Source organism: Anabrus simplex, chromosome 6, assembly GCF_040414725.1.
Source record: "Anabrus simplex isolate iqAnaSimp1 chromosome 6, ASM4041472v1, whole genome shotgun sequence".
In the NCBI taxonomy this organism is placed as follows: domain Eukaryota; kingdom Metazoa; phylum Arthropoda; class Insecta; order Orthoptera; family Tettigoniidae; genus Anabrus; species Anabrus simplex.
Genome location: NC_090270.1, coordinates 286,643,817 through 286,669,357, shown reverse-complemented (window position 1 = coordinate 286,669,357; position 25,541 = coordinate 286,643,817). Strand labels below are relative to the sequence as shown.

General features: G+C 41.4%; 1 protein-coding gene across 1 annotated transcript in view; it reads left to right on the top strand.

The window, feature by feature from the left end:
- Positions 1 to 25,541, top strand: part of LOC136876467 (uncharacterized) — a 484,774-nt gene that overhangs the window by 72,580 nt on the left and 386,653 nt on the right. The window contains exon 3 of the mRNA XM_068228446.1: positions 8,456 to 8,527. Coding sequence (XP_068084547.1) covers positions 8,456 to 8,527 — 72 coding nt within the window. The remainder of the gene's footprint in view (positions 1 to 8,455; positions 8,528 to 25,541) is intronic.

Genomic DNA, 25,541 nt, shown 5'->3' with positions numbered 1-25,541 from the left:
AAGTTCCAACATATTAGACTGCAGGCTTTCGGTAAAATCTGCCATTTAGACGAAGTCGTCAGCATGGGCCAAACTGCTTACTACATTTCGTACAGTAACTGTATCCCTCCCTGCCCCATAACCTTTGGTGCAGACTGGACCAGAGCCTGAAATTCATGAAACTGCGTGACATCGAGCGAGCTAGAATATTCCGATTGAGAGCTCCATTTTTTATTTATTCCGGGTTGGGAGAACAGTGGTGGACAGGTGGTAGGTAGTTCCACTATTCTCGCGAGTTGTGATGCCATTGCCACTTGTAAACGATGTAGAGTTACATAGAAATTTGACGGGAGGCTACTTTGCCAGTAATTGAGCTTGGAGAAGAATTGTAAAGGAAACAGACAGGAGCAATTTCGGAAAATTACAAGTGTAATTTATGACTAATTAATGGTAAAAATTTAAGCCCATAATTGCAAACATAGACTAAGGAAGATTTCGATGAGTCACGTCAAAATAGTTACATTTCTATGACATTGCCTAAAAAATAGTGTCTGGAAAACAATTCATTTTCGAGTGCAATAATATCAAGTCAAACCCCTAAATTATTGCCCGAGCAGAGCTAATGACGACGTATTTTTCTATCCCTGTGGCAGGTGAGTGATTTACGTAACTTCCAGAAAGAAGAGCTTGTTCGTCCCGGGTCAATTACATCGTTGATTGAACCAGCAGGGATTCGGTGAGCCAATAAAACATTCATCGCCGTGTTGATTTAGTATGTGTTGTCAGAGATTTTGAGGTGACTTCATGGTTATTGTTAGGTCAGAAATCGTCAATTTATTGACTAAAGTCTTGTGTACGACTTAAAGTTTGGGCGACTCTCCTTGTACAAGAACATAGTCTCAAAATACGAACCAGACAAACTTAGAAAAGTAGTCAATGTGGGACTTGTAAATTTTGTGTCTTTTGATGTGAGCATCCATATTGAATTACGAGCTAGTCGACGTTGACCAGAAACATCGTATTGGCACCCGTGTATGTTAATAGATAGGACTGTGAAAGATTCACGTGGCCAAATTATCATAGTGATAGTCTTAATTGAGTCCTATATGACGGTGAATAGACGATCGTCCTTAACGCCGCGATTCTGCGAACAAGTCAAACAAGGTGTCTTGTACATGAGATAGTCCGAGTGCGTTTTGTCAAGAAACAAGAGTTGCGTGTGAGGCATATTTCTTTTGAGCTGTTATTTTCAGATAGTAAAAGAATATAATGAACATATAGAATAAGTTATGAAACCCCCCTCTGAGAGATATAATAAATATTACCACCATTAACGTGGTTATGATGGCGTAGTAAATAAATACTGTAAGAGGCAGTCGACGATTTGCCGTGACGGAGACCAACGTACAGCTATGAAGATTGGTGACTTACCATAATAATGTTATAATGCTTTCTTCGCTAAGTCACTGTTTCCATTTGTTTCTGTGGCGTATTTTAGCCATTCTTCTTGGTCAGTAATGTGTGGTGTAATTTAGTCTTATATTTGGGTAACCTATCGCGGAGCAGCGAGATTATGCATTTATGTTCGGGTAATATTTGTGTTAACAGCAGTGGGACGCATGGGCGCCCATATGACAGTTTCTAGAGGGGGGCCAGACCTGGGGGTACGTAGTAATTTTAATATTTTGGAAGATAAATGGCGATTTGTATTCTGCGGTAGAATAACCCACGGTATCCGCTGCCTGTTGGTGGTGGACGGTACTACCCCTTTTACGTAATACTGCCTTTTAAATCACTTTCTTGAAAGGAAAGCACGCGACTACACTAGATTTTTGCCTTTCCCTGAGAGCTAGAGGGGGGCCGCGGCCCCACCTTGCCCCGTAGTATTCATTTTCAACCTGATTTTTGACAGGTAGAGTTCTTCGAGAAATATTTTGGAAAAGTTATATCTCTTGATTAGTGTGAGGATCACTTATTCGTGGTCGTAATGAAATTTACTGTATTTTGATACCCATATTAGGTATGTTTATTCCTGACATTGTGATGTTGCAAATTAATCCGTTATGCTTCAGAGAGCGGGTCGGATTTTTGTGTTGCGCCATGTTTTCGGTTGTGCGTGTTTCGTGCCGTCTGATGACAGAGCTGTAGTGCCTTCAATGAGAAATGTAATATCTGCCGCCTTTGTTTGGGAGAGAACTTCTCTCTTTCGTGAGTGTTTACTCTAGCAATCACCCTTTTCTTGACATTGTTTCAGTGTGTGGTCCTGTCGTGTATATAACATAATTTTTATACAACAATCTAACCTTTGAGGATGTTTCGTGGCTTCCGTAAGTTCAATGTAGGTACAACTTCCAACACTTTCTTTCGAATAGACTTAGATTACTTATGTCTCTAATTTCAACCGAGATAGAATTCTAGGAACGTATGGTCGCCGATACAAATGTGTCGTTGTACACTAGATACTTCTGTAATGAGTGGCGAAGGACAGCAAGGATCGTATCGATTAATTAATGGCGTGTGGCCTCCAGAGAGGCCTGGTGCAGGTCTTCTGCTTTGACACCCGTAGGCGACCTGCGCTTCGTAATGAAGATGAAATGACGACGAAGACGGTACATAGCCTACACCCAGTCATGTGCCAGGGGAATTAATGGTTAAAATTCCCGACTCTGCCGCGAATTGAACCCAGGAACCCTGTGACCAGAGGCCAGCACGCTAACCATTCCTTTCTTTCTTTCTTTCTTTCTTTCTTTCTTTCTTTCTTTCTTTCTTTCTTTCTTTCTTTCTTTCTTTCTTTTCTTTTTATTATTATTATTATTATTACTATTATTATTAATATTGCTGCCTGTTTAACGTCGCACTAACACATCGACGGTTTTTGGCGACGGAGGGGTGGGAAAGGGTAACGATTGGGAAGGTAGCGGCCGTGGCCTTATTTAGCGTACAGCCCCAGCATTTTCCTGGTGTGAAATGGAAAAGCACCAACGCCATCCTCAGGGCCGCCGACGGTGGTATTCGAACCCACTATCTCTTGAATACAAGCTCACAGCTGCGTGACCCCAACCGCACTGCAAAATCGCTCGGTACCATTTTGTCTATAGGTTCAGTTGTTTCTGAGTGAAGTGTACCTGTTGAAAACTTATACAATACCATGTCCTAAGTCCTTTTTGAGCGACTGTATCAGTGGCGTATACTGAGGGCAACCAAGGCTATCGTTGAAGCGTGAACCTCAATTCAGAATGATGGAAGTCTAAAGAACACTACAATGTAAGCATCTGACACATTGTTCCATTACAAAACTTGAAAGCAGTGAGAAAAAAACGTCGCACGTATTTCTGAGAGCAAGGCATCGGAAACTGATACTGCAACCCAGACTCTCGTCCCTCTTCCCTCGAACCACTTCACGCGGCTTGCTGACGTATGTCCGATAGGTACTGGAACCGGGGTGATAGGTGTGCTAGGCTTCGGTCCGTCAGATCGCCACTGCTAAATATCAACCATGCGTTTCTCATCGTATATACTCCCTCACCTCATACTTCTGACCTAATTATATAGATAACAGAGCGCTGGTATTCCACTCCCGTTTACTTCTACATCCTTGTAGGAAGAAAGGGCAGGGCTGCTGTATAGGAGTAATATAGTTTTCTTTTCATAGGCAGATCTGCTCAAATGAAATGCATTCTTTCAGGTTTAGTGTTCTTTTTTGTTGGTTGGAATCGAACCCATGATCATGGATCGGACACCACCACTGATCTCTCGCGGAAGCTAATTAACCAGTGAACAATGAGTACGACCGCTGTGAAATTCAACATGATTATTTAATATAATAATAATAATAATTATTATTATTAATCGATACGGCCACCTGTGGGCCACGTTTACACAATCTTCCTTCTGTCACGCAGACTGCTACCCTTCTCTTTACACTCTCGTCAAAGATTCTTGAGTCTTTGACTTCTTCTTGCTCGTTCTTCCACCGAGATGTTCCGTGGCTTCGCATGTTGCTCTTCAGACGCATCCCTCAATCCCGCAACCTTCTTCCTAAATGATGTCCTTTCTTTTATATCCTCCTTCTCGATACCTATTTCTGCCAAGTCATTGTGCACGTGTGTAAGCCATCCCGGTTGTTTTTCCACCTTTCCTGCAGAAGAAGTATCCTTTTGGCCAATCTCTCAGGGTTCATTCTTTTGATATGTCCATAAAACGTCAGTCTCCTTTTTCTCATCACAGTCGTGATTCTTTCTACTGTCTTGTAGAGCTCCAAATTCGATCTTAACCGGAATGTGTTTGGGTCACTCGTCGACTTTCTAGGGCCTAAGAATTTTCGCAAGAATCTTCTTTCTCCTTTTTCAAGGACTGGGTCAGCCATCCTAGTCAAGGTTTCTGCTCCATAAAGGCACTCTGTTCTAACCACTGTGCAGTAATGTTTTAACTTGGCCTGAATTGAGAGAGACTTGGACTTATAGGTGTCATGACATAGTCTGAATGCCAACTCCATACTTCTCACCCTCTCCTTTAATCCCTCCTTTTCATCTCCATTGGGGGTGAGTATTTCTCCCAGGTATTTAAATTTGTGCACACGCTGGATATCCCCATACAATGTAACAAGTCTGTCCGTGTCGCCTTTTTTTATAGAATCCATGAATGCTGTTTTTTCGAAAGAGATTCTTAACCCTGTTTTGACTGCAAAATTATGTAGTTCTTCGACTTGTTTCTTGGCTGTTTGACGGTTGTCTGTAATAAGAACGACATCGTCTGCGAAGGCAAGGCAATCCAACATCATCGCATTTTTTCCACAACCTATCTTTACCCCATTCTTCATTCCATTTTCAGTCATTCTCAGCCTCCATTCCCTAATAACTTTTTCTAAAATGCAATTAAAGAGTAGTGGAGAAAGGCTGTCTCCTTGCCTCAAACCCGTTTTTATCTCAAATGGATTTGAGAGTTCGCCCATAAATTTGACTTGAGAAAAAGTGTTTGTAAGAGATTGTCGAATTATGGCCAGAGATTTCTCATCCACTCCAAACTCCTGCAGAACGTTCATGAGCACTCCACGATCTATGGAATCATATGCCTTTTTGAAATCAACGAAGGTTATGATTGTCCTCTTCTGATTTCTCATTGATCTTATTTTTATAAGTAATTTTAGAATATAAATCTGCTCAGCACATGGTGTATGGTATCTGTATAGGCTTGGTGGTGACCTAATGAGGATAAAATGAATGGCGAAGACGTCATAAACACCCAATCCGCAAGCCAGGGAAATTAACAGCACGAAGGGATTGGTTCTGAAAATTGAACCGGGCAATCGGAGCAAAGGCAAGCATTCTATCCATTTAGCCACAAAGCCGGACTTTTAATTTGCTAAACCTTAGGCTACCATCTCCACTGATCAGGTGTTGAGTATTGGCGGTGGTAGACGCCAGGACAGTAGCTTGTGAAGTAGCATTGACAACACAGCAGGCTTCTTCGTTGGTTATTGGCTGCAGCTCAAAACGCTGAAGGCTTGACGTTCACTAAACCGACCATCGAGAAGGGGTACCCTAAGTCTAGTGGTAGCCCACGTCTTGATCCCTGCATACGCCACTGGACTGTATGTTTGCCCTGATTGTCCTACACCTACTGCAATGGTACCCTTATGTCGGTATTTTCTCTATCATTCTGAATCATTCAGTGATACGGCTATACACATCATGGTTAGGAATTTACATTCAAAACTCGATATGAAGCAAATGATTACGTTCTCATATTTTCTCCCACTCCCACCCCGTATAACTTTGTCCCTGTGGCCCCTTTCAGACTGCGCGGGTTCGACCCGCTTCACGCGTAGAGTAACCGCGCGCGGGAGAAGTGTTTGAGCAGGGGGTCCGTAGTGAGACGCGGTTCTGTGCCCACGGTTATTTTTTATTGGTCATTATGAATGTCATCACACACAGCGGGTTGACGGCTCCCGCGTCGTCAGTAGATCTTCGCCCACTCATCGGAAGCTGTTTTTTTTTTTTTCCAATGTATCAATTTATTCGTATACTTTTGTCTGTGATTTACTGCGGTTGTTATGAAGCCTGAAATAGCGACTGAGAACTTGATAACTTTAGTGTCGGAAAGACCAGTGCCGTGGGGCGACAATAGTTTCATTGCACTTATAAATGCTACTTTCTCACCAATCTTCTTTGCGCTAACACTGCAAGATTATAGAAAACACGAAAAAAAGTTGATTACACATTTGATAAGGTAAATAACTGCGCCTACCCGATAGTGACAGCTAGGCGTTCAGCAGATTATATGGAATCCCCGATTTTGGTGTTTTTCCGAAGGAGATGGTTGTGTAACTTATGTACAAGTTCATCAAAGGAGGATATTGACATCCGAAAGTAGGTATAAAGCTTGCCATCGTCCATTTTCAAGTCATGAAATAGTGTGGCAAATGCTCCCATCTGACTTCTCTGTCCTATCACTGGATGCATCCATATTCTCCAGCTTCGTTTTATTTTCCTTTAAGTGTAGAAGGTTGAGTAAGCGAAGACGATGATGGTCCGTATTTATAATCTACACTGACAAGTGTGTTGAAAAGGATCTGCTGAAAAGCGCGGGGAGTTTTACGCTGCCCTAATTTACCCGCTGTGTGTGAAAGAGTCAGCGGAAGCGGGTGCACCCGCACATACATGCGGGCGTTGTTTATTCCCGCGCCGTCTGAAAGAAGCCTACGGGTCGTGGAGCAATATTGTTATGGTGCCGTCATCTGGCACTCCTATGAGCGGTCGGTTGCGCCCCTTCGTAACTCTTCCAACGACTGCTCCTACGTGCCACAATTCTCAACTCTGCGTGCGAACCCGGTACCATGAGGTTGGTTCTGTGCTCTGCGGAGGACCGTCTTATATTCACTACGCGGTTCCGCGCATAATTTAAAAATACATGCGACAGCTGCGGCAACCTACACACAAGAATGTAAACCTACAGCCTGTTTTCCAGTCATTGACCGGGTCAGGGATAGAATGAATGAAGTAGATATAGGCTATTAGTACGATGGGGTCGCCACTCCCAAAGTGATTTATTAATGACTGATAGATGCTATGAAATGAGAATGGAGAGTGTTGCTGGAATGAAAGATGACAGGGAAAACCGGAGTACCCGGAGAAAATCCTGTCCCGCCTCCGCTTTGTCCAGCAAAAATCTCACTTGGAGCGACCGGGATTTGAACCGCGGTATCCAGCGGTGAGAGGCCGGCGCGCTGCCGTCTGAGCCACGGAGGTTCCTATACACAATAACATCCATATATGTTCTTGCCGCGACAGCCAGCGACAAGGCGCAATGTTGCATAAATGCAGCGCTACCACTTGTCGCCGGAGGTAATATCAACAGCTACTACTATTTTTTAAAAATAATACGTCAGCCATGTATAATGCGCGAACGAGCGAGTTTTGAGCCAAGCAACTCTAGCCAGATACTCCTAAACAGATCTTTAATTCAACTCTCAAATATTATTATTATTATTATTATTATTATTATTATTATTATTATTATTATTATTATTATTATTATTATGTCATATACAATCAGCGGATTAGAATAAAGTCAGACGTCATCATACAAACTGAGCTTCGCATTGAACACAACAAACCGGATCTGATGATACATGACTTTTTAAAGAATGAAATCCTGTTAATTGAAGTTGGAATCACAAACAAAAATATCCTAAAACAGACTGAAACCACTAAAGGAAGAAAGTACGAGATGCTAGCCAACGAACTCTCACTTATGTACAATGGAGCCAAGGTGACGATGGTCCCTGTGGTAATAACGTGGGACGGGCTAGTTATAATACCAACTTGTTCAAGAAGCACATGGACAAATTGGAAGTGAGCAAACAGCTACAGGCCTACCTACAGACCATTGTACTAAAAAGAACGTGTGAGAGTGTGCTAATCGACTTCAGACGAGGCAACCTGGATAACGAGTTGTGGACGGAGGACTTACAAAGAATGATGGACCAGATGGAGGGGGCCCTGGTGCCGTAAATGGTGTGCAAAAAGTGTGTATATAAATGCGTAGAATCATTGGATGTAACATGGACTTGAAAACTAATTGAATAAATTATTTATTATTATTATTATTATTATTATTATTATTATTATTATTATTATTATTATTATTATTATTATTATTATTATTATTATTCTGAACAGTCCAGGTGAGGAGTGCATTAGCGCACCGGTACTGGAATTTAACTAAGGTCAGCCCCCTTTCCGCCCCGTTCCAGCCCTCGTACCATTTTTCGTGGCAGCTAATTACATTAACCACTACACCAAAGAGGCTGAACAATGTATCATTCTATGGTTGATAATGTTCTTTGTTTTATTTGTATCTGTAAATTGTATTCTCTGTACATAGAAATGTAAATGTTTTAACAATTAAACAAGTGTAACTCTTTTAATCCATATCATTTCTCCATTATAATTTCTGCATTATTTCTCTCTTTCAGAGATTGAAGATGTTACCAAGATATATCGCATACATCATAATAATGATTTCAGAGGTCGAAACAATTTTGGAGGTAAGGATATTTCCAATAGATCTATTTGTAACATGTTGGTGAATCCAGGTGTGTTCACTTCTCTCATTAACGAATACACGTGGCATTTAGGCAAATACCGTACGATCACCAAACCTTACAGCTCAGCTTCTTATTTGAGAGAACTGCATACATTTTAGTACCACTTCGTCTACTTTGCTGACAAAAAACTAAGAGCAGTGCTGGATATTCTTCTCTATATAAATAAAATTACAATTTTGTCTGTACATTTAAAATAATTATCTTTGACTAGGTGTGTAAAAGTCGAAAGCAGTGGCGGCGATAAGGGGGCTGGGGGGTGGCAGTCGCAGTGGCAGTGGCTGTGGAGAAAAAGTACCTATATTCCATTTTAGCCACCTAAAACTAGGAATTATATAAAAACAAAAAAGGGCAATTTACACAAACTCTGTTGTCTTGTAATCTAATTCCTTTCTTTAGTTTCTTAAAATATTACAAGAATAGTTACCGGAAATACGCACAAATTGTCATTCGACTCAGCTAACTGAGTAGTACGGCGCCACAGCAAGTAGCGGAGACTCGTGCAGCAGCATGGCTAAGCGCGATTGGTATCTGATTGCACAAACACTTAGTTGCGCACTAAGAGTTTTGCATGCGGACAAGTATCTCTGCTGCAGCGTGAGTGAGAGGGGAGAAACTTTCACTTCGCTAGTTGCTACCGCAGTTTCACATCGGCTCTTGGCAACTACGTTAGGGTGGCAAAGCTTCATTTTGCTCCCAATAGCTCAGCAATAGTTACCCGTTCCACTACCTTCCTTCCCTATCAAGCTTGGGTCTTCGCGCAGGTTTCTGCCATCAGATAGTAATAGCACTTCTAGCATGTGTTGTGAGGAAGGGAATCAGGAGTATATTTTTGCCAAGCTCATAGACAACGAAGTATGATTCACTCGCTTGCTGCACGCATTTGTCAGTCTGGAAATCTCACTCACTCAATGTGCCTGTGTAGTTAGTTCTATGTTGTGTCTTCTTTTCTTAGTATACAGTCAAATACTGAATGACTTTTTAATTGTATAATCACGCTATGCTTCTATTTACTTGTAATATATGTGTAATTGTTCCTTTTGTGAAAGTTTTATTGTATAGGATTGAATCAAAATCTCATAAAAACTATTAGGCCTATTACCGTAGTTAAGTTGGTGAACTGTCAACCTTTACTACTCTGTCGAAATTCGCTCAGTGAGCATCAAAAACTATATTATATCTATTTATAAAATTTTGTTGTCTACCCCACGCCCTCCCCAACATACCCCAGACTCTTGGTACTTTTTCTTGTCTATAAATGTTTGTTTCCCTTTCTCTTCTTCTCCCCTTTCCCTTCTAATAGCCAAACGTCACTACTGGTCGAAGCAATTTTAGTTCAATTTTGGTCTGTCTGTGTGGTCATTACGAAAAAGTGGCTTTGTAGAAAATAACTCCAAACTCAGTAGTTAAGATCAGGGATGACCAGGTTGTGCACCAGACTATATAATATTTGATTAGTACACAGTTTTTATAAATCTATGGCACTACAGCCCTGATGGATCTTGGCCTATCAAGTGGCCACTACTCAGCCCGAAGGCGTGCAGATTACGAGGTAATGCGACAGATACTCTTATTTCAAAGTTGAGTATGAGACAGTGTCTATACCTCCTTCTGCTTGAATTTTACATAGCAGAAGGTGGTTAATTACAGCTCCTAAGATGAAGGGACTACACGTCACACTCAATACTACTCTTCGGTGATGATAAACAAGCATTTCCTTCACTGTGAAACCAAAGGAAAACAAAGGAAATCTCTGTCAGACTTACAAATACTTATTTGGAGGAAGACTCTTCTTACATCTTGCCTCAGTCAGGACTGTAATAGGATCTTTGTGTATATTCGATCAAATATACTACAGAGAATGCATGTCACTTTGTGAGATACACTGAAGAAAATGGAAATTGCAACACCCAAAAGGAGTGGTGCTACATTGCTGCAATTGAACATGCAGGACAAGTGTTTGGTTGTGATTCGATTGTTACACTTTCAGGTCACTTTGACCGCAAGTTTGGACAGCAATCAATACAGGATGTGCCCACCACGAGCTGCAATACATTGATGAATTCGTCGATGCATGGAGTCAATAAGGCCCTGGATAACTTCCTGAGGAATTGTGGCACATGCTTGCTGCACTGCACGGGTCAGTTGTTCCAGAATTGCGGGTGGCTGAGGACGGTTGACCAGTTGTCGACCCATCATGTCCCACACATGCTCAATAGGACTGAGGTCCGGGGATCTGGCGGGCCATTCTAAGGTTGTGATGTCGTGGAGAGCTTCTCTGGAGATACGTGCAGTGTGAATCCGAGCATTGTCTTGCTGAAACATCCCATTAGGAATGTTTGCCATCATAGGGACAACCACTGGATTGAGTACCCTATCAACGTACTGTCGAGCAGTCATAGTGCCCTCAACAAGCACTAATTGCGATTTCACATTAAAGCCAATAGCTCCTCAGACCATAATGCTTGGTGCTGGCCCTGTGTTCCTCTCGACAATAAGATCTGAGAGGCCCCTCTCCCCGGTACGTTGGCGCACACGATTCCGGCGATCACTGCGGGCAAGACAGAAGCGCGATTCATCACTAAAGATCACCCTATGCCATTCGTCGACCCACGTCGATCTTTCTCGACACCAGGCCAGCCTTACACGACGCTGTTGTGGGGTCCCTTCTGCAGGAACACAGGCTCGTAAGCCAGCTGCACGCAGGCGATTACCAACTGTTTGTTGTGTAACGTGGGGTGCCACAGCTGCTCGAATTTGCGCTGCTGTTGCATGGGGTTCCATCCAGGCCATCCGAATGATGCGGCGATCCTCTCTCACAGTTGTCTGTCGCGCTGGGCCTGTGTCAGGTCTACGAGTGTGGGTACCTTCATTTGACCACTGTTGCCATACACGTTATACCGTAGATGCTTGTCGGCCAATACGTGCAGCGACAGTCCTTAGCTATAATCCAGCCTCACACAGCCCAATTATCCGAGCCCTCTCAAACGGCGACAGTTGTTGATAGCGTGCTTTTCACTGTCGTCGAGGCATGTTTAACGGGAAACACTTCACTGCACAGACTGCAAGTCAACTACGCCACACCAGAGTTCGTATACTGGAGTAGATTCCTCCGTGACCAATCAAGTGGGGAGACCTATAACAACAATCCAATGGGTCTGAAACTTTGATCGTTTACATACCTGCATGGCATCGTTCCACATCTTGAAAATCAACACAAACGACCAATGCCTTCATAGTGTTCCAATTTCCATTTTCTTAAGTGTATCTCAAGACTTCGCCGTCCGGCCTTGCATAATAAAGACGGAATGTAACAGTGATACCAATCAGATGGTGTAGTGTGAAATTTCAAAATTTTGCAGCAAATAGATTTACAATTATAGGCATGCAAGATCCCAGCGAGTGGTAGAATGTATATTCGGTATAAGTCTACTGGCCAACAAATGGCGCAATCTCCACAGGCCCCTCGACGTTAATTTAGAGTATTGTGTGACTATCATAAAAGCCTGTTGCATTTTACACAATCTGTATGGATAAAGGATAGGATTGCATTTGCGGATATGCTGTACGGACGTTCATTTGAAAATTTCACAAATCATGAGGAGTAAAGAGGAAGAGGAACTAAATGTTCGCCAGTACTTGACATATAATTATTTTGTTTCTCCACAAGGTTCAGTACCATGGCAGTATGAAAAATACAATGTAAGTGTATTACTTACATTCATATTAATGTTTGGATTGTATTATATTTATACTTATATAACGACATACAGTATTCAGTTTGAAATGTATAAATATTTATTATAACAGTTTGATTTTAAGGAAATATGACTAAAAGTAAAATAAATAAAATGTGCCAACTTTTCTTCAGTTATCTGCATCTAGCTGTTCCCATCCAGAAACCACATGTATACAAATACTACTAAAATATAGTGATGTGCGCGAGTGATGCCTGGAATAGCGGTACTTGACACTTTCGAGTCCAGGCTCGGACTCGTTTCGCTCAAGACCAACTCCAATCCTCAGATCGTAATATAAAAAAATCATGGCGGCCGAAGTAGCCAGGTTGCTGGTATTGGCTAACATGAAAATATTACGTGCATATTATATAAACGGCGGTAAATTAACATGATAAATATAACATCATAGCGAAAATCACTTTTACACGTATGAAAATGCTTCGCCAACAAGAATAACATATATTCTACTAGAAAAGAGACCAACAAACTGATTATTTAGAAATTTCAATTCGTCAAATAACGCTTTTTCTTACCTTTCACTTCGCTTGATAGATGAAAATACATAAAACTGTTAAAATGATACTTCTAACATCATTGTGAATGTTTCAAAATAAATTAAGGTACGAAATTCCTGTATTTATTCGCTCTCATGAGAACTGTGAAACACAATTTGTTACCTTAGTTTTGAAGTGGTGGACAATGTCTTAAATTCAGCACCCAACGAATTGGAAGTACACCCGAAATAATAATTTTATTACCTTTTCGTCCCACTAACTACATTTGTTACGGTTTTCGGAGACGTCGAAGTGCCGAAACTTAGTCCTGCAATAGTTCTTTTACATGCCAGTAAATCTATTGAAACGAGGCTGACGTATTTGAGCACTTTCAAATACTACGGGACTAAGCCAGGATCGAACCTGTAAACTTGGAGTCAGAAGGCCAGTGCCTTAACCGTCTGAGCCACTCAGCCCAAGTACACCCGAAATGACTATGTTAACCCAATGAACGGCCCTGGTAATGTCAACATAACATTAGCATAACAGCACTTCACACAATGATTGTAACCTTAGTAATGAAACGTTCAGACACTAAAGATATAATAGGATTTTACCATTAAAGAACATGAGTGCAAAAACTCTATTGACTAAACATTGATATTTAAGCACACGCACGAGCTTCAGTTCGGCACAGTCTGCTTGATAACAGATAACCACAGGATGAATCGGAAGGTGTTTGTTACATCCAGAGACTAAATGGAATGCACCCACCAGATTTTGTACTCTTTGGTTTTGAGAACAGTTTTTGTTTTTGTACGAGAAATAACGATGTAAATAAAGTTTTAAGTTTGTGGGAAATAATAAAAGTCATCACCTGTGTGACTATCAGACGAATTCCGTTGTATCGGGTAGATTTTCGGGTTCGACGTAACATTAGTGGCGACCGTGACTGGACGTGAACAAAGCAGTAATTTGAAATGGATAAGTTGACTAAATCGCGAAAACCAATACGTGCGATGTTCACGAAAACATACGATACGGTGATGGCGGAAACAGACCCCAACAAGGTAAGATTGCATTTTACTAAACTAGAACGACTAGAAAATGAACTAAAGGATGCCGATGAGAAAATATTAGAAGTGCTTCTCGACGACAGTGACGAAGAACGATACACAAATGAATACGACAAAGTGAATGAATATCGTGCTAAAGTAGATGAAGCTCGTCAGAGAATGGAGTGTGTTGTATTAACACAACGTACAAATGAAGGAAATCAAATATCGAGTGATGGTTTCGTAGGTTTCTCACAGAAAAAGCTCAAACTGCCGAAAATCGAACTTCGAAAATTTTCCGGAGAGGTTAGGGACTGGTTAGGGTTTTGGAGTCAGTTTCGTCGAATTCATGACGACTCAGACATAGAAAAGGAAGATAAATTTCAATATTTGATCCAATGTACTGTTGAAGGAAGTAGAGCTATGGAGGTGGTAACTAGTTTCCCTCCAACAGCTAAAAATAACGATAGTGCAGTTCAGTGCCTTAAAAGTAGATTTGGAAAAGAAGAATTACTCGTAGAATTTTATGTTCGTGAACTACTTGGACTTGTGATTCAAAATGTTTCTTCAACACAAAGACTAACTCTCCTAAAGCTCTATGATCGCTTAGAATCCCACCTTCGATCCCTTGAATCTCTGGGCATGACTGCTGACAAGTACGCAGCATTCTTGTTTCCGTTAGTTGAGTCATCTCTACCAGAAGACCTGCTGAGGATATGGCTTAGAAATTCTGTCCATCACCCTGTTAGTGACTCTACCGAGGATTTATACTGTGACAAACTCTCGCAACTGATTGTATTCCTCAAGAATGAAGTGGAAGGTGAACAGAGGGTAGCACTTGCCCAAGGAGGATTTAATACAGCAAATCAGAAGCCTACAAAGCAGAAACCTAGTTTAAACGAAGTGGAAAACATGGCCACTGCTAGTAGTCTGTTCACAGGAGACATTAAATATCTTGGAAATGTATGTGTATTCTGCAGAAAATCTCATGAGAGCAAAGAGTGCTTCAGGGCACAGAAGATGACTCTAGTGGAAAGAAAGAATATTTTGATGAAAGCAGGGTATTGTTTTCAGTGCTTGAAACCTGGTCATGTTGCCAAGATCTGTAAGGGTAATGTACTGTGTCACTTCTGTGGAAAGAAACATGTTATTCTAATGTGCCCAACATTACTTTCAAATATTTCCAAGGAAAATGTGGAAGAAACACAAGACGAAAAGGAAGGTGCCAGTGCTACCTTGGGTAACCAAAACTGTAGTCAGGATGTTCTTCTGCAGACCTTGTTGGTGAAGATCACAGGAAGAAAAGGGGATCGGATAGTAAGAGCACTCATAGATAGTGGATCACAACGATCATACATATTAAAGAAACTGGTAGATACCATCGGACTGGAACCGTCGGGATCTGAAAACATGATTCATGCTCTGTTTGGAGGAACTGAATCAAAAGAGTATCTACATTTTAATTATCAAATACAGTTGAGCAGTTTAGATGTCAGGTACACATGTAAGATCCCTGTATTGGATCAACCGATTATTTGTGGCACTGTCCCTAGAATCCAAAGTGGTCCTTGGATGAAAGAACTCGAAAAAAATAGAATCTTTCTCTCTGATTCTGGAGATGGGACGCCTGAAATTGAACTTCTTTTAGGAGCGGACACCTACGGAACATTTCTCACTGGAAGAATAAAAAACATGGAATGTGGACCAGTGGCTGTTGAGACTCGACTTGGGTGGGTTGTTATGGGGAGGCTATCTCTGAACAGTCTCTCAGACTCATCCAGTATGGTGGTATCGTCGATGTTGACTTTGAACACTGCAATCACTGATTTATGGAAGTTGGACACCCTGGGAATTAGGGATCCTGCTGAGAAGACATCGAAGAAAGAAATTGAAATGGCTACCTTGGATCATTTCAAGAAGACTATCTCCATCGACGAGGAAGGCCGTTACGAAGTCCATCTACCATGGAATGAGGTATCTGAGGAGCTCCGCGACAATTTGGAAATTGCTGAGAAGAGGTGCAGGACGACAACTAACAAACTGTTGAGTAGCAACAAGTATCAGGAATACAATGTTGTGTTTCAGGATTGGCTTCAAGAAGGGTTGATTGAAGAGGTACCCTTTCAAGACCTTGAGAATAAATGTCACTATTTACCTCACAGAGGTGTATTCAAAGAAAATTCAACCACACCGTTAAGACCCGTATTTGATGCTTCTTGCAGGGGGAAGGAAAGTCCATCTCTGAATGAGTGCCTGGAGAAAGGACCAAATCTGCTGGAACAAATTCCACCTATTCTGATAAGGTTTCGCCGTCGTGAAATTGGAGTAATTTCGGACATAAAAAGGGCCTTTCTGCAAATTTATATTGCTCCTTCAGACAGAGATTTCTTGAGATTCCTATGGTGGGAGGATTCCTCCATGAAGAAATTCAAGATATTCCGACATCGACGAGTTGTATTTGGGCTCAAGTGTAGTCCATTCTTGTTGGGTGCTGTTCTTGATCTCCATTTAGAAAACAGCCCTCCTGAACTGCAAGAAACAGCACAACTATTAAAAAGCTCATTCTATGTCGACAACTGCGTAACATCCCTTCATTCAGAGGAGGATACGACCCAATTTGTTGAGAAATCTATGAAACTACTTTCAGGAGCCAGATTTGAACTACGTGGCTGGGAATACACCTCAAGGGGAAAAGAGAATACGTTTGAGAAGATTTCTCCTGTTCTTGGATTATTATGGGACAAGGAAGAAGATGTATTGTACTGTGATGTGAGGCCTCAAAATGAGACTGGATGTGTTACACGAAGAAAAATCTTGTCATCTGCTCAGAGGATTTTTGATCCCATTGGTTTTTCATGTCCTCTGACCTTATTCCCTAAACTTCTCATTCAGGATAGCTGGAGTTCGAAGATGGGGTGGGATGATCCATTGCCAGAGGATGTACAGAAGAAGTTTAGAAAATGGGCAGCTGAAGTTTGGCGACTCTCTGAAGTGAAAATACCGAGACATTTCGTAGTAAGCAGGCCTGAACAAACCTGGAGTTTACATACATTTTGTGATGCCAGTCGGAGTGCTTATGCTGCAGCTGTCTTCATACGAAGCTGTGCCGGTACTGAAGGGATTGTTTCTGTTCAGCTGGTCATGGCAAAGACAAGAGTTTCACCACTGAAGGAAATTTCAATGCCGCGATTGGAGCTCCTGGCATGCTGTATTTGTAGTCGACTAGCAAACTTGGTCAGAGAAAGTCTGAACTTGAACATCTCCGAGTTTTATTGGACGGACTCCTCAGCGGCATTGTATTGGATCAAGAGAGATGAGTCGTGGGGAGTATTTGTGAACAATCGAGTGAAGGAGATTAGATCTCTGACGAGACAAGAAGACTGGAGGCATGTTCCTGGGGAGCAGAATCCAGCTGACCTTCCATCTCGAGGCTGTTCCGTAGAAGTCCTGATAGACTCCAAATGGTGGGAGGGGCCCCACTGGTTGAAGTTGGCAGAAGGGGAATGGCCGACATCAGAAGTCAACGTGGATGATGACATCATCAAACAAGAGAGAAGAAAAATATCTCCATCACTGATCAATTCCTCAGCGGAGAATGGAGATGCCTGGTACTTAAGAAGATTTTCCAAGTTTTTTCAAATTGTCAGGCTCATAGGATGGATACTGCGATTTGTTGGAAAATCATTGAAACGTAGCAGTTGTGAAAGTGGGGGTGATCTCTCTGCTTCAGAACTAGCACAGGCGGAGAGAAGGCTCCTGCGTCTTGTCCAGACAGGGGTTCTGGAAGAAACTGAAAGACGACGACTGAACTCCCTTTGCACCTTTGTGGACCAAGATGGTCTTCTGAGGCTGAAGACTAAAATTGTTCAAAGAAGAGAAGATGAGGAAAATTTTAGATATCCCATTCTTCTGCCTTCCAGTCACAAACTCGTAGAGATTCTAATCAGAGACTACCACATACAATACTCTCATGCGGGTGTTGGGGTGTTACTTAGAATATTAAGGGAAGAATACTGGATCTTAAGAGGTCGGAAGACAGTACGAAGGGTGATCACAAAATGTGTCAAATGTCGACGATTTGAGTCAAAGAAAATTGATGTAGAACCTGCTCCATTGCCAGAAGATAGAGTGAAAGATTCGTCCGTCTTCGAGGTCAGTGGGGTTGATCTTGCTGGGCCGCTGATTTTAAGGGGTGGAGAGAAAGCTTGGATTTTGTTGTTTACTTGTGCTGTGTATCGAGCTGTACATATTGATCTGGTGTTAAACCTTTCCACAGAAGCATTTCTTCAAGGACTTAGACGATTTATTGCAAGGCGGGGACGACCCAGAGTTATATACAGTGACAATGGGACCAACTTCACAGGAGCTGTGAATTCCTTTGGCTCTTTGGACTGGCATAAGATAGAAGAGGACACATCTTCAAGGAGGATCCAGTGGAAATTCATTCCACCCACGGCTGCTTGGTGAGGTGGATGGTGGGAGAGGATCATTCAAATGGTCAAGAAGTTGTTGAAGAGGACATTGGGAAGAGCCTCTCTCACCTACGAAGAGGCTTTGACTGTCTTATGCAATGTGGAGTCTGTGGTAAATTCTAGGCCTTTGACGTACCTGTCTGAGGATCCAAGCGACTTAGTGCCACTGACTCCTGCAATGTTCCTGCAGGACAACCGGTCGATTGGAGTCCCTGATCTGGATTGCCTTGACAAGACTGATCTCAGAAGACGGGCCAAGTACCTGCAGCGTTTACGGGAGGAATTGAGGAAAAGGTTCCGTGATGATTACCTGAGCCTTTTAGTACATCCGCAAGTTAAAGGAAAATGTCGAATGATGCTAAAGATTGGTGACATTGTGTTAGTAGGCTCTGATCAAAGGAAAAGACTCGATTGGCCTTTGGGTAAAGTGATTGAGATGTTTCCTGGTAAAGATGGTAACACAAGAGTGGTTCGAGTGCAGACTGCTGGACGGGACATCATCAGGCCCATTCAACGTTTGTAACCACTGGAGATTACTTCATCGCAGGATACCTTACACGTGGAAGATGATGGAGATAATGAGCGAGAAAGTGTTATTTCTGCTATAAAAGATGAAGTGAAGACGAAAAGTGGACGTTTGGTGAAACTCCCTGCACGATATAGGACTTAAGTTTTGTGATAAGTTCTTGTCTTGTTAAACTGTGAAGGTGAAATGACTGTCAGATTATTTTATTGGTTCATTTTGGTTTTCTGTTAACAGGGGAATAAAGAAAACCAAAAGGTGGGAGGTATGTTACATCCAGAGACTAAATGGAATGCACCCGCCAGATTTTGTACTCTTTGGTTTTGAGAACATTTTTTGTTTTTGTACGAGAAATAACGATGTAAATAAAGTTTTAAGTTTGTGGGAAATAATAAAAGTCATCACCTGTGTGACTATCAGACGAATTCCGTTGTATCGGGTAGATTTTCGGGTTCGACGTAACAGTGTTGGTAGTATAAAACCCTATGTTACAAACCCAGCTAATCCCTCTAAGTCACTATTTCTTCTGTGCAACAGTATTCAGATGGCTCCAACTGTCGTACTTATAAGTTTTGCTATACTCCAAGATCCAGCCAAACATTTCCGCAGGCAAAGCACAGATTATTGTAAAATAATCTTGCATCTAAATCACTCGACACTTTGAAACACATAGACACTGACGAAATAACACAATATCAATTATATATTATCTAAATCAATATTTTTCGAGGGACACGAATAGTTTGGAAGTAGAGAAATGGCTTCCCTAACCTCAAACTTATTCTCAAAATGATATATGCACGCTACAGTTTTGTCATGGACTTCAAAATAATCACGATGTATATTCCTAATCCATTTCTATCTTAATGTTCTATTCCGTAGGAAACTTGAGAATAGTTGTATGAGAGGCATTGCCATAGTTAGAACTAAAACCTGGTCCACCTAGTGCACTCATGTTCTTTAATGGCTAAAAACACGATCAAAACAAGCATATTCTCACATTACTGCGTATAATTACAGATCGTATGTGTCCACTGACTCATATAAATACATTCGCACACTTATGTTCTACAAAGAAACTAACATTTATCGCCAACTTTTATAAAATTATACAGACTACATTCGATAATAACAAACCAAAACAAACCCAGATTTCCAACAATTCCAGCTACTCGATTCGCCATCTTTGAACGATCGACAGTAGCCTTAAGGTCTGAGTCACCGCCGTCTCAATCTCTATATACTGCCTGCTCTGTGCCGCGAGAATTGCGTTTACACCGACATTGCAGATGGCAGCACTTACCGCACCCAGAGCACATGTTGGTTAAATGAGAGTTGGTCCGTAACACCAATATAAAATGAAAAATAATCCTTAACCTGTCACTAATTGAGAAGATAGTACACATGCAGAAACTAACATTTCACATTTGAGCTTGGCTTAAGATACAGAAAAGTAAAATATATAAAATCTTACCATTTACAGTAGATATGTTAGGATCATCCCATGCTGCATGGTACGTACAATTTTCAGAATTTTTTCGACACGAGTAACGGAGCACCTTTTCAGTCCTTTTCTTACTGTTATTTACCAGCAGTGGACGCAAAAGAGTTTCTACCACTATTTCGCTGACCCTTTGTTCATGACCAGATTTCAGGATACTTTTTATAGCACATAATGCACAGTGTGTACGTTCGTCATGTCATTAAATTTACCACCCAATCTCACTGAACTAAATACAACTTCTATTGCGTCTCCAGAAAATCATCCAGTGAGAAGATGAAATAACAGATTTTTAACAGATAAGACACACATTCCACTATAGATTTCACAGTTAGCGAGACAGCATCTGCCGTCTTATTAGGCAGACACTTCAGTTTTTCACGTTTTGATTCCAACCGAATTATTTTAACGTACTCGATGAAATAATCATTCAAGCATAAGTGTTTTATCTGCTGGTGAATAGAAATACACACAATCTGGATTGTTTTGCCGAAAGGCATTACAGTAATAATTTCTGAACTAAAAGGGATAGATCGGAGACCCTAAGCCTTTAAGGAGGAAGTAGGCAGCAGGACTAGAGAACTTCTTTGAACGTCGGATTTCAAGAAAAGACAACAGTTTATTCGCTAGAGCAGCAGATTTTACAGTATCTGTGCCGCATATAGCTTCAACATTGACCACACAAACGAATTTGTCAATGGTTCGGTCGTAGAGGAGCTTTACCTAATTATCCATTTAATCGGCGATCACTGTTACACTCCTTTCTGTTGGTCGAGAGTTTTACATTCAGATCTAAGTCTTTCCTTCATGAATTGGGAAATCCCGACAAATACTATCAACATTTTCCATTAGGCTACCTGTCCAGAGTACTTTGTGACGGAGCTGACACTAGAGCAGGAGTCGTGCCATATTCGTAACCGTTTGGGATACTATTCCCCACGTCACATAGTACCGCGTGATTTGTTCTGACTGCCCGGATTTTGTCTTGGGAAAATTATGGATTTGATTTTTTTAAACGGTCGTTTCTCCTTTATATTTGGCTGCTTCCTTTACTTTATTCAGACCATCAATTTCTGGGTTTTCTTCGAATTGTCTCTGTAGTCTTTAAACTTCATTATGGTTAGTCATCAGCTGTTATCGCAGTCTCAGAATTCTTGAACGGAGCCTCTAATGTCTGATTTTCTGATCACTGCTGTCCTTCTTACTCGTTGGAATATTGACTAGGATTGATACATCGTTGTTCAAATGAATTTCGTACTCGTCATCCAATGAATTTCCTGCGGTTGAAGAGCTTGTTTCATCACATATTTCTTCCGAAGAAATATCTTGTCGCTGCCTGGTCTTTCGTGGAGCTATTTTTCTGGTTTGAAGGTAACGGGGATAATTCGAAGACCGACTATGCACGCTCTCTGGCTTCAATATATTTTCCTTTTGGTTGTATATTTTATCTCCATCTCTGAAATTCAAGCTACAAACACGAGAATAATCAGATGGAATCCTTTGATTACCCTTGGTTGATCCTTGTCTTGATATAGCGTTAAGCCAATTTTCCCAAAGTTCCTTACTTTGGGGGGGATAACAGGAATCCTCACACCTGAAGAATTTGGATTTCCTGCTTTGATATACAGAGAGGAACACAACAATTAATAATTTTATAAACAGAGACACACACATAAATGTTCGATGTAGACGCACAATAACGTGGGTACGGAGATAATTTGGGTGCGTTAGCTGGCGCCCCTAGCGGAGGTTCGTGACACTAAGAGCTCACGCTGAGAAGCATGTTAACCGCATAGCATAGAGCAGGCAGTATATAGGATTGAGACGGCGGTGGTCTGAGTATTGGAGTCGGTCTTGTTTCGCTTGCGAAGACTCGATCTTATAGACCACAGTTCTCTCTTAGCAGTGATAGCGTGCAGTTGAGTGGTCAGTCGCTGTGAAGAGGTAGCGTGGACGGTATTGAGTAGTTATTCTACGAGTGTAATTCGTACGTAATGGGGGAGCAAAGTGGTGGTGAGGAGTCTCCTGATCCTTCAACCCTCACAGTTGCTAGGGAAGAGACATTTCAAATGGACCAGGATGAGGATGATAGGTCAAGTGAGAATAGTGTTACAGTGAATAAATCGAATACACCAAATGAGGTGGTGAATAACGAGACTGGTGCTTCGATTTCGAAGACTGAGTCGCAGGAACTTTATCCTAGTACTCATTATGGACCTTTCATTATTTTTGTGGAGTCTACAGCAACAGGCAATGTCGGTAACATACATCCTATGACCCTGGGTAGAATTTTGTATGAGAAAAATATTCCAGGCATCAAATCAGTGGCCCGCAAGGGAAGAAATAGGGTACAAATAGAATTTGTATATGCCGTACAGGCAAATTCATTTTTGAAACACCCTTTATTAGTTGAGCTTAAGTTACGGGCATACATACCTAGCTCTAATGTATTGCGGGTAGGAGTTATCAGGGGAGTGGAGAAGATCTTGAAAGAGGATGCTATTTTAAAGCACTTAAAGTCTCCAGCTACTATCAAATCTGTAAAGCGTTTGAACCGTAGAATTGTTAACGAAGACGGAACACAGTATGTCCCTACTGGATCTATAAAAGTGGTTTTTCGTGCGCAGAAACTTCTCCAGTATGTGTCCTTATATCAGGTGCATTTAGAGGTGGAGCCATATGTTTTTGCTCCCATCATCTGTAAAAAATGCCAACGGTACGGTCACGTTGATAAGCATTGCAGAGCTACAGGTCCACGGTGTGGGAAATGTGCATTGCACCATACTACGGCGAACTGTACGGAAACTTTCCTGCAATGCGTGCATTGTCGCGGTACCCATTCAACTGGAGATGTTGACTGTCCAACTCACCAACAGCAAGTCCACATTAAAAAGATAATGAGCCATCAGAACTTATCGTTCAAGGACGCTGTACAAAGAGTCCAACCTAGTGAATATAATGTAGTAGACAATTCTCAACATTTTCCCCCTTTAACTGGGGAGGAGCAGACTCCTACACAGTCGAATCCCCGTAAGAGAAAATTCACACAAGTAATTTTAAAATCACCGAGACCAGTACCAGCCCCAGGATATGATAAGGAAGGTTATCAAAATTTGGTTCGGGAGATTCCCCGCATGGAGATGGCAGCTTCAAGAGTTACACCTGTTTCCAATGGCGCAAGCCGGCGGATGGCGGCACCTTTGGACGAACCGGTTGCCACGAGTAGCGCCTCAATGGCGCAACCACTTTCGTCATTTCATAGGCAACGAGAATATCTACAAAGTGGTCTTTATCAATCTATTCAGCAATTGGTACAATTACTGGGTGATCACCCCGAGTTAGCTCATAATGTATTCCAGTTAAGGGACAGGATTTGTAGTTTTATTCAATTCTATGATCAGAATCACTCAATGGAACGCTAGAAGCCTCATGAACAAACGTCATGAGCTATTTAAATTAATTCAGGAAACAGTACCTCACTTTTTAGCTATACAAGAAACTTGGTTTAATCTTGAGACTCGCATTAAGTATCCTAATTACAAAGTTTTACGTAATGATGGACCCGGTTACGGTGGAGTTGCCTTTTTGGTCCACTCGTCTATGCCATATCGAACTCATTCGAATATTCAGGCCATACCCCATACATATGTTATAGGATTATATTATATGCATATTTTACTTGTAAATATCTACTGTCCTCCTGAAATTTCCATTACTGAGAGACAATGGAACCAATTCTTTCAACAATTTACTACCGAACCATATGTTTTTATCTTTGGGGACACACTGTGGGGAGGAAATTTGGATACACCTCAAGGTACACAGTTCCTTAATGCAGTAAATAACCATGCTCTTGCTATTTTGAATGATGGCTCTCCTACGCGTTTGACTGCGCCTTCTGCCCCTCCTAGCGCAGTAGATTTAACACTGTGTAAGCGAAATATGGTGTCTATCACTACATGGCATACTTTGAGTGATACTTATTCCAGTGATCATTTCCCTATTGTTATTTCTTATGGTGTAGGCAGACCTTTTCCTCCACCGCAGCACACATTTCAAAATAACATGATTCGATCTTTGAGGAGATTTAAACCGCAAATATATACCGCTTACATTGAAGATGTGTTACAAAAAATACCGTAAAATGATTTTTCATATCATACTTTACTGCAGATTTTAACAGATTATATTAATATTCACCACCCCATCATCGTTTCACCCCCTTTATCTGCTAGGAAACCTTCGCATGTTAAATGGTGGGACGAGGAATGTCATTTGCTGATTCAAACCCGCAAAGTACTTTTTAGACAGTATAGGCAGCACGCAACACCTGAAAATTACTTCCGGCTCAAACGACACATAGCACAAACTCGCTGCATTTTCCATCAAAAACGTCGTGACGCTTGGAAAGAGTTTATATCGTCCTTTACGCGTCAGGTTCCACTTGCAGACTTGTGGAATGCCATCAGGGCAATCACACGAGTTACGCAGCACTCCCCTGCCAAGACCATCCCAGGTCAGGTATTATCTGATTTTCTTGTTAAAGAGACGCCAGATTTTGTTGTTCCACAGTATGTTCATTCCCAAGACCCAAGAGACGCACGTTTTTCCGTATTGCTACAACCATGTGATTATCGGGAATTAGAGGCAGTACTCCAATCGTGCTCAAATTCCTCCCCAGGTCCAGATAATGTATCATATCAAATGCTCAAATTATTACCTATTAGAGCAAAGAAGGCCTTATTAAACAGGTATAATGATATTTTTCGCAATCATAGTACACCTGTTAGTTGGAATGACTTTTTTCTAATTCCCATTCTTAAAAATAAGCAGTTACCCACTGAGGTTAGTAATTATCGCGGTATCGTCCTTGGTTCGTGCCTCCGTAAAGTCTTTCTAAAGATCTTACTTCGAAGAATCATATGGGTATTAGAATACTATAACTTGACGCCTCGATATCAATATGCCTTTTTTAAGGGACGCAGTACATCTGATGCATTTAATAGTTTTGTTATCGAATTACTATTAGCTCGTCATAGAAAACATAGTACCATAGCGGTATTCCTTGATATTCAACGGGCCTATGATTCCGTACCTTTGAACATATTATGGGAAAAACTTGCAACTCTTCAGATTCCTGAGGGATTCATTATCATTCTCAGACGACTTCTG